An 11134-nucleotide genomic window follows, 5' to 3' on the forward strand; every position below is an offset into this window, starting at 1 on the left:
ACAACAGGTTCGCAGGTCCTCTTGCAGCATTAAACCACAGCTGGTATCGCCCACCTACAGCAAGTTCGAAGGTTCTGTTGTTACAGCGTTAAAACCACTGTTGGTATTGCCCACCTACAACAGGCAACGTTAATTACTACAGGTTTTGGCCGCCTACATTAAGCCTCACCACGGTCTTTTTCGCTGCCTACATCAGCAGCCTTACTTCAGGCTCCCATCAGTCTTATATCAGGCTCTTTTTCAACGCTTTCATCACGGTCACTCCAGCCCTGCTATCTGCGTTTTATGGGACAGTAGCTCTCTCTACTTATTCGAAGTCTCACATTGAACTCCTTGTACTAGACTTCATCTTTTATATTCACATCACCATGCATGCCGTGTGTTTTACTCTGATCTTTCATATATTTGGTCCTTTGGTTTCTTTTGTCCTCTCAGGGTCTTCATGCAGTAGAGTTGGTACAGCAAGTACAACTCTCCATTTAGTCGGTACAAGTACAATGGCTTGTACAACAAGTACAGTGGCTGGTACAACCGGTCCAGTGACTGGGTACAATGGTTGGTACAGTAGGTACAACTAGTACAAGGACTGCTACAACAAGTATAAGGGCTGGTACAACAAGTACAATGGCTAGAAATCATAATAAATGATTAAATACCCTTGCCTTTAGTATTTCTTCGTGATGGAAGCCTCCAAAACAATCCCCAACAGCAGCCGGTATTCTTCATGGGCAGCCTTCAAGAGAGAGAGAGAAAGAGAGTAGCCATCATTAGGGCAGCCTGTAACGGTGGTGGAGGCTAGTGTGCAGCAAGAGAGCCTTTTTTAATGAAGAGAGAGGGCTCCAATTTATAGATTTGGGCCTCCCATGAGCTAAAATGGCAAGAGAAGGCTACAATGACAAGTGGAGAGCCACACAATAGCTGAAGTGACAAGTGTGAGACCACTTGTCTCACTTTGTGTCATGTGCATCACAGATGCCATGGACATTTCTAGGGCTAGATCCAGAAGAGGCAAGCAGATAAAGATTATGAACCAGTAGAACCAGAAGGTAGGAGCTTCAGGTGACTCATCTGAGGTGGACATGGAGCATAGCATGGATCAGAAGGCTGTCGGCTGCATGGAGGCTGACATCAGCATGACCAAAGGACTGTCGGCTGCAGGACAGAAGGTGCTGGCAGCAAGCGCATCCAGAAGACACAGTCGGCAGCATTAAATGGATTTTATGAATTAATAACTGGCCGACCAGCAGTCGGCCAGTTCCCCACATGCTCCAAGGCCTATATAAAGGCACCTTTGCTCCATGTTTGAGTCATTCCACCCACTAGGGGTGTGAGTCAATAGGAGGTCCCATAGGGGACAGATTTTAGGGTTTACTACCTTTTTATGAAGGCAGCCCATGGCTGTACAGATATGTACCTTTTTGTACCATAGTATATACTGAAATTCCAGCACTTCTCACTCTCTCTCTCTACTCTCTCTCTACCTGCGTTTTTGCATTAGATGGTGCTTGTCTGCATCAGAAGGTTTTCAAGAGTGTTTAGGGCTGAAAGAAGACTACCCAGAGCTTCCGCGCGTTACATTGGTATCAGAGCATCAGGCTCAGCAAAGCTAAACACTGATTCAGTCCCATATGATGGTGTACAGGTCCAAGGTACAGGACGGGAACACAGATCGGGAAGAACTCCCAGGAGGTTTGTTGGTGGTGTTCCACAGTGCCAGATGGGGATGGCAGTTCCGTGAGCCAGATGGGTTCTAAGGGAACGGTCCCAAGGGAGGTTGATCCTCCAAGGGTGATGTGAGAGTGCCAGACTCAGTTCCAGGAACGAAGACCAAGACGGTGTTCAGAGTCAGGGTAGGAATGGATTGTGGACTAGAGGAAGACCAGATGCATAGATCTTCATCAGAGACAGAGTGGTTTGGAGAACAGATCGGATTTTCAGAGAAAAAGGTTTGCCAGGGATGGATGATGACAGAGGGACTTCGGAACAGGATTGGGATGATGACAGTCATCCAAGAGCAGGTTGGATTCCCGTCATCAAGTTTAGCAGAGGGGGATGTCATGTGCATCACAGATGCCATGGACATTTCTAGGGCTAGATCCAGAAGAGGCAAGCAGATAAAGATTATGAACCAGTAGAACCAGAAGGTAGGAGCTTCAGGTGACTCATCTGAGGTGGACATGGAGCATAGCATGGATCAGAAGGCTGTCGGCTGCATGGAGGCTGACATCAGCATGACCAAAGGACTGTCGGCTGCAGGACAGAAGGTGCTGGCAGCAGGCGCATCCAGAAGACACAGTCGGCAGCATTAAATGGATTTTATGAATTAATAACTGGCCGACCAGCAGTCGGCCAGTTCCCCACATGCTCCAAGGCCTATATAAAGGCACCTTTGCTCCATGTTTGAGTCATTCCACCCACTAGGGGTGTGAGTCAATAGGAGGTCCCATAGGGGACAGATTTTAGGGTTTATTACCTTTTTATGAAGGCAGCCCATGGCTGTACAGATATGTACCTTTTTGTACCATAGTATATACTGAAATTCCAGCACTTCTCACTCTCTCTCTCTACTCTCTCTCTACCTGCGTTTTTGCATCAGATGGTGCTTGTCTGCATCAGAAGGTTTTCAAGAGTGTTTAGGGCTGAAAGAAGACTACCCAGAGCTTCCGCACGTTACACTTTGATCCACTTTCTGACAAGTGTGAAGCCACTTGTCTCACTTTGATCCACTTTCTTGCCACATGTCCCAATCTAAGAGATGGGTTCTCCCATAATCTTTACCTCTTAAAATATCCCAACTAGTAGACATTCTGTCATAGGCACTTTGCCAACTCTTGGTATCTGCTCAATTCCAGATGTAATGACGCGAACAGAATTTCCATCGGAGTCAGGCTAACAATAGCAACTCTCCTAAATTTTAGGAGTGTGGTCCTTTGTATTCCAGGATAATCCCCCATTCCCAAAGCTTGTACTTTCCAAATATTTAGACATCCTGGAGTCCACCACATCCCTTTCATACCAAAAAATGTCCAGGCTGGTGACACCACAAATGTTCTAATTGCACCTTCAAGCTTCTCTTCTGGGCCATTGACAACCCTCCATACTCCATCTCTCACGAGCAGTGACTTTTGTCTACCCTGCTGTGAAATTGTTGCTAGAGAACTTCTCGAATGTGGTTGTTGATCTAGGAAGATCCATGGCTTTGGATGGTGCTACTTAGGGAGAAACACCGCAAAAAGAAGTGGCTCAGCCAAGGAGCTATGGAGCTTCCAGGAGAGGAGTTGGAAGACGAGGCAGTAGGAAACTTGGGTACTATAGACAATAGAACCAACTCAGAGAGTGTATAGTGCATGAAGTGACTTGGCCAGGAGAAGGCAACCGTTGCAGCAACAACTGGGGCAGTTGGAGCACCGTAGCCGGGGCAGAATGGCAAACAAGTGGGATAAGGACAACAAATAGGACAGCAAGATGCAGAGACGCCAAAGAATGTGGCAACAACAGCAGAGACAGCGCCAACAGAGAATGCGACGGCGGCAGCTCAGTCCAACAGTTGGTGCATAGGTGACAGTCCGTTGAGGCGCTCCATGGCTAGTACTGGTGATGCTGAGCGCACAACAGGCGGCGGCGTTATGATGGCAACGATGGACTGACTCTGGGCAACATATCTGTAATATGCAGCGGAAGTCTTTATATTGGAGGATCCTGTCAAACAAATGCTCACACTGTCTTCTCACAGGCATATGAATGCATATTATGCAGGATGCAGAGTGCTTTCTGATGCAAACCCTAAGGCTTCTACTGACTCTACATGCATGAATGATTCTCTCCAAGTGGGTTAAGGGAATTGACTGATTGACTGACCCGCTAAGGCTGAGGAATGACCTACGTAGCTCGTGCCTAACTTATCCTGGACTGAGGATGTACAATGGGGTCACGGCGTACGACAAATATCATCCTACTAGGTTCTAATAATGTACAAATGTTGCACTGCTGATGATGAGCCAATTTGTCACCATGCACTGAGTGCAGAGTGCATGTGACAATATCTGATGGCTACAAGAGGTGGTTCACATGTAATAGCTCACTTACTCACATAAGTGAGTGTTCTGTCACATGCAAAAGCTCTGGGAGTCTTCTTTCAGCCCTAAACACCATCTTGGAACAACCTGATGCAAAGCGCAAGCAAAGAGATGGAGAGAAGAGAGAGAGAGAGAGAGAGAGAGAGAGAGAGCTGAGTTTTAGTATATTCATATAATACAAAAAGGATGTACAACTTGGCAAGCCATAGGCTACCTTGAAAAGGTGATCTTGGACTCCAAAAAGCTCTAGTCTAAGACTCAGTCCATAAGGGACTAAATGAATCAACAATGAACATGGAAAAACCTTCTATAGGATCATCTTATGCAAGGGAACTGGCCGACCTGCTATCGGCTAGCAAATTTTTTCTACCTGACCTGTCATCTCTGTCGGCCAGCAACAGTAGCTGCAGCAGACAAGCTTTTGTTCCATTCTCGAGTTCTCGTCCACCCAACTAAGCGTGGCTCATGCCCTAACCTTTTGTCATGTTGGTGTACACGAGGGATGGGCAACACACACATGCGACTCCAAATTCCCGACAGGGTTGCCATGCGGTTGACACTTGGGCAATCATTTTAGGCTCGGGGGCAAGGTAGAGGACCCATAATGGCTTCAATTTGGAGCAAGATGCTCCAATTTGAAAAAGGAGCAAATTTTGGATATTGTTGAAGCCTTAATTTGATGCATCATGCAAAGGACTCAATTTTTTAAAAGCCCCGAAAATTTGTGTATGCACAAGCTCTAATTTGAAGAACCCCAATTTGAATCCTGACTGCTGACGTAGATCTTCAGGTACTGGTGGGGCAGATGCACAAAGACAATGGCAAAGACAAAAGATGAGTGCTAACACGGGGGGAGGTAATGATGATGTGTTGAAACTTTTCGCACAAACCCCTAATAAAGGTGATGAAGAACCTTACAGAAACCTTGCTCCGCACTTCACCTTCGTGCCTCCCACCGGTTTAGGGTGCTCTCATACCAATTGTAAAGGATTCATGATAGGATCCATCCAAGATCTCCTAAACACAAGACACACAAGTTAGTAGTCTAAATTTAGGTTTTCAAGTCCAAGCTCACCACCCAATCATAGATCCCTGTCCAAGGATCACCCCCGAGCATGGGTCTAAGGTTTCCGTCCATCACACATCACCAAGGTTTGCCTAGCCAATGCCCTTGTGCAGGGTATTGAATGGACAGGTCCATGAGTGGATCAATCCTCAAGTCTAGGTACGGACCCATCTTGTCCTCAAGACAAAAACATGCACCATAGATCCACTCATCCCACTTATATGTAATCCCCTATAAAAGCATAAAGCAGTCACTCATGGGATTATCAACTAATAGGTGTTTATGACCTTAGAAGTTAGGCCACTATAATGAGCCTGTTTTTCTAGTCTTTTGGATCCTCTAATCCCAAATTAGACCAACTAACCCTATGGTTAGCATCAAGTACATAACATACACAGGCAATACCACGGACCCAACACAAGCTCGATGAGAATGAAGAAGAAGCCCTTCCTCCTCTTACGCAAAAAGAGGCATTTGTCTACATAGTGCAATCAAGTTCACGCTGCAGCCATCAACATATCTTCATCTAAGCACATGGAAGTTGGGTTTTGACTTTTCAGCCATCTGTTGTACATCAATTCCCCTTGATATTGAGACAACATTTTCAACTATCCCTCGGTCATGCATGAATTTGCATGCAATGATGAAACATTAGAGTTTTAAACGAAGGATGATAAAGATCATGAATCGATCTTTTCAAGAATACAAGGTATGTAAAGCAAGCATACTGAAGATGCACATTGAAAAGATAATCCCGAATGACAAAGGCCATGGAAAGCCGACAAAGCCTATACAGATCTGATACATGCATGCCATGTACATAAGCATGTCTACTGCATGCCCTAGTAGGCATGTCCACTGCATTCCCTGTACATATGCCCTGTGCGTGTGAAAGCTCTAAAAGGTCTGTGCACATCCATACCTGCTAAGAGCGCATCTATACATACTCATATCTACTGAAAGCCATGTCTGTGATAACATGATGAAACCCTACCTGAAGGATGGCATTGAGGAAGCAATTATTGCCGACATTGCGCAATCCGGGGATGGTAAACTGCAAGGGATCTGCAGAGGGGTCGGCGATGTCATGGTCGCGGGCCTGAAGGATCCATGAGAGGGCACCAGGTGAGACCTGGCGGAGGAGGAGGAGGGCGCCGGCCCCGAGCAAGGTTAACCCCACAGAGTGCGTGAGCCTGAGCAGGTCCTTCCACGAGCCAAGCTTGATTTGACCGCCATCGCTGCTGAGGATGGAATCACGTAGAAAGCTTAGCGAATTGGCGAGTCCTGCCGAGGGCACGGAGCGCTTCATTGTTGCCGGATGCTGGTAAGCTCCCTAGCGTCTGTCTCACTACTGTGTGAGATTCATTGGCAACTCTACAAGTTTTACAACAGTCGGCGGGCCCATTGAAATTTTTCTGGTCTGCACATGTCGGCCGAGTGTTTTTAGGGACCTTCACACACGTCCACGGACATGTGTGTCATAGCATCCCCCTCTTTTCTGCCTTAATCTCACAATGGAGCTGCCACGTGGTGGCTCCCAGTTGCTACACGTTGAAGCCTCTCTGAAGAAGAGAGTATGAAGCTCGAGTGTGATGATTAAAGACAGAGGTCAGAGAGAGAGAGAGAGAGATGAACTGAGGGTTGTAAACCTGAGATAGCTATGAAATGTAGCAAGAAGCGGCCATGTATAAGCTTGAGTAGGTGAGGAAATGCAACCACATGTAAGCAAGAAGCGGCGAGGAAGCGGCCATGTGTAAGCTTGAGTAGGCAACCACATGTAAGCTTTAAGCAACAACAATTTTGGGAGCGTGATACAAAGCGCTCATTTAGGGAGGATAATGAAGAGACCTAAGCATATATTCAAAGAGCAAAGCAATGCTAAGGGGGTTGTGAGGAGCATAGCACACTGACTTACTTAGGAGTGGTGGAAATCAATATGCATAACTCAAGAGATAAGCTTAGGAACAGAGGCTATGGAGGGTTGGTAATGAGAGCTATATGGAATGGAAGCTATGATTTTGGAGACAGAGTACCAGGAATTAAGTCGATCTCATTGTCAACTTCTCAAGGGGGAGGTAGTCCTATAAGCTCATCAAGAAAGATTTCAGAGAATTCTTAGAGCCAAGAGGGTTCGGATTCTTTACTAGGTTCAATAGCTTTATTGAGCTTGAAAAGGAAAACTTAATGACTCAAATTTTGAATTGCAACGTACCAAAGTAAAGTATTTATATTTATCTCATAAGAGGGGTGTATATACATTATAAGAATCCATAGATGGGGAGATAAAAGGGTTGTACATAGATTATAAGGATCCAAACAGGGAGTCATGAAAAATGACAATGAGTCATGAGTTGTTGTTTGCAACAAGCTGTCTTGATTTTTCACTAGTCCTAAATATTGATCAATTTTATACTCTTTTAGAGGTCCCTTACATGCTGCCTTGAGAAGATGTTTTTCTTTGACTACCCTAGACTTAGGTTTACCTATCTTCCCCTGAACTAGTACTACTTGGAAGTGCTCATTTTTAAAAGTGATACTCCCTTGGTTACTGTGAATACTAGCATTGTTTGCGACTTACCAGTCCATCCCAAGGATCCCATCATAAATGCCTAATGGTAGGACTCTAAAATGGCCATGAGTTTGTTCACTACCCAATCCAAAATCAAGGATTCCTTCAGAGTGGTGGAATACTACTTCCTTCCCATTAGCTAGCTCTACAACCCAATTCAAAATCAAGGTTTTCTTTAGAGTGGTGGAATAGTGCATCCTTCCCATTAGCTAGCACTATAACCATTTTCCTAGTTGGTTTTTGATTCAGGTTTAATTTTCGTAAACACCTTGGAGAAAGAAATAAATGGATACTACCACAATCAATCAAAAGATGGGATGACTTACCATGATGAGCAAATGGGGTTTTGAATAACACCAAATTTCTTGCTAGGACCTTGATGCTCCATCACCGCATGGACGGTGGCACGCTCTTCTTCAACCATTTCCAACATTGGTTCTTCATTTATAGCACAGGCATGGGCAACTGCTCCGCGTCCTCTTCCATGTCCACCACCTCTTGTACCTTGGTGGATGGGGGTTCCACGACCTTGATTTGCTCGACCACTTTTGAGGAAAGGATGTTGCAAGGTTGGGCAATTGGATTTAAATTATCTAGGCTCATTTGCAAGGAAACACACAAGGGCCTCTCTAGTAGAAGTAGTATACGTGCGGGGAACAAAGAGGTTGGTTGGCCGACCTTGGTTGTAATTGGGAGCGTTTGGCTATGGATTCTTGTAAGGCTGGTCCTTAGGGTTTGATTCAGGGTGAGATCTCTTTTGGGGCCTCGTATGAGAGCATCTTGCAATGTACTTGGTCTCATTGCTTTGAGGAGGGAATCCAAAGGTTCATTCAAGCCTTGGAAGAAGTGGGCCACCTACTGGGAGTTAGTCATGGGTGGGGCATACTTCCGAAGAGTGATGAACTTAGAATAGTACTCCTCAAGAATCAAGCTGAGCTGCTTGACGCTAAAGAACTCATTCATTTTGATAGACTCGTGAGATGGGAGAAGATACCACTCCTACACAGCTTGTTTGATGTCATCCCAGGTTGGGAGCATTCGGTGACTTCCTTATCGCGATACCATTGCTTCCTCAGACCTTAGCATCCCTAGTGATGAGGCAAAACCGTGCAAGCATGGATTGATTCGCAGCTCTAGTACCAGCTGAGAAGTAATCGTCCACCATTGCTTGAATCCATACTTCGGCATCCTTCTCAATCTTTGAACCTTCCCCTTTAAAGGAGGGAGGTTGCATCCATTTAAATAGAAGCTTCTTCTCCTTAGTGCATTGGGGAGAGAAGACCGATCGTCATGGCCATCATTGTAAGACTAAATTTAGGATCACGAGACTTATACTTTATACTACTCTCATGATATAAAAGTAAAACCTTGAAATCATTTTATGTCTCAATTCAAATATTTACAAGGACAAGATTGATTACAAGGATTTGAGACTAATGTATTTAGTCTTATTCATCATAAAAGATACTTCTAGGCTTAACTAGGGCATCCGATTCAGGGGCTCTACCATGGTTTTGAGGATACAAAAAAGGACAAGATTGATTACAAGGATTTGAGACTAATGTATTTAGTCTTATTCATCATAAAAGATACTTCTAGGCTTAACTAGGGCATCCGATTCAGGGGCTCTACCATGGTTTTGAGGATACAAAAAAGTGATGGTAGGGGAGGTGGACTATGGATTGTATTACATTCCATAATGCTACTCGGTCGGTAGATAAGACTTGCATTACTTGGTCATACACCCAACAGCTCTATGGCATATGGTTCCCTTCTATGGTAACGCAATTGTCTGGTCTAGGGATACCCATAAACTAGAATAAGCGGACCATCTTCAACTTCTCGATCCAACAAACCCACTTCAAATTGATGGCGAGATTCCCAATTTAGTCTGCGCGGAGGATGAAGTACCTCGGCCGATGATTTCGAAAGTGGACTCTACCCCACCCTCTTTGGATATATAAGGAATGAGGGAGGGACAACTTCTTGAGTATTTGCATCATCGTATTGCGAAATTTGAAATTCGAGGAATGACAAGCTGTCTGGAAGACGCATTGGAAGACTAGGAATTTGGAGTAAGCATCCCTCCTCCTAAAATCATTTATTCACCAAATCAAGTTGTACTAGTAAGGTGTTTTATAAGCAATATCTATTTGAGGTAAAACATACACTTCAAAACCATGTTAAATAACAAATCCTAGGAACTAAAACTCTGCTCTAATACCAATTGCAAGGTCCCCAACCTAAGATAGTCTACTAAGTCTTTGAAAGACTTTCCTAGTCATCGGCACCTCGACCATGTAGAGATATGAGGATACGACTACTAAGTAAGACTTAGCTCTATCTCGTAGAGGGCATGGTCTCCTAAATGGCTCTTAAAATTGAATTACCCATAGAGTGATCGACCTATCTTGGAATCCTCTGTCCTTGATTCCGGGAAACAATGCCTTTTTCCCCATCTATACGAGGCATGCCGCTGACCTAGTCCTCTAGAGTGGAATTGCTCATCACTCAAGGACTTACTTACCTAGTGTAGTGTGATTGATTAGCTTTTTTGGAAAGCTACCCGACTAATTGGGTCCACCCATGCATAGGATGGCACCATTAAGGTGATCCACCCTCCCACTTTTCACCCAACTCACCGGTCATTTTTATTTTCTAAATAATTAATCCTACCACATTGTGTGACATATATAGACAATTAGAGATCTTACCACATTGTGTGACATTTTTATTTTCTAATTAATCCTACCACATTGTGTGACATATATAGACAATTAGAGATCTTACACGGTGTTCATTAAAACAAACCACTTAACTTAAAACATTGATACAACAATACTAAAAGACAAGGGCTTAATTAAAAATAATTACAAAGGTTCAAATCCATTTATAGTCAGAGTCAGGCTCTCTTATTCCATGTTTTATTTCGTTGATCATCTAGAATTCAGCTTTCCAGTCTCCATAGACTAGGCAATCTCTACGGGACCATACACCTCATTTGTTGGTAGCCAGCAAGGACTCAAGACGGCGTGTTGCTCTCTCAGGCTCCGTTACTTGATCCTCCTGCTCCTCGAAGGGATGTCTATGCGGCACTAGGGTGGGCTTATTCACCGCACTAGCGTGGGCCCGTAGAACTAGGCAACATCCATAACTCTCGCTAAAATGATGAATTCTAATTTTATAATGGTAGGAGGGATACCTTGGGCCCGTAGAACTAGGCAACATCCATAACTCTCGCTAAAATAATGAATTCTAATGGTAGGAGGGATACCTTGGGCCAACTTTGGGCCTCGCTAATGTCTCTGCCCGGCTACACAAGCACAGGAATGGGGCTAGCATCCAGGCAGGGAGAAGATGTACATGTACTTTAATTGAAGTAAGATAACAACACAATAGTTTAACCTAATCTCATAAGATACG

At 44.5% G+C, this 11134-nt stretch overlaps 1 protein-coding gene across 1 annotated transcript in view; it reads right to left on the minus strand.

Moving 5' to 3' along the window:
* LOC147641691 (uncharacterized) overlaps positions 1 to 6617 on the minus strand; it is a 40365-nt gene extending 33748 nt beyond the window's left edge. The window contains exon 1 of the mRNA XM_086798479.1: positions 6137 to 6617. Coding sequence (XP_086654605.1) covers positions 6137 to 6451 — 315 coding nt within the window. The 5' untranslated portion in view covers positions 6452 to 6617. The remainder of the gene's footprint in view (positions 1 to 6136) is intronic.
* Positions 6618 to 11134: the final 4517 nt, after the last annotated feature.

This window comes from Cibotium barometz, chromosome 1, assembly GCF_041138505.1.
Source record: "Cibotium barometz isolate CiBa-2024 chromosome 1, ASM4113850v1, whole genome shotgun sequence".
NCBI lineage: Eukaryota > Viridiplantae > Streptophyta > Polypodiopsida > Cyatheales > Cibotiaceae > Cibotium > Cibotium barometz.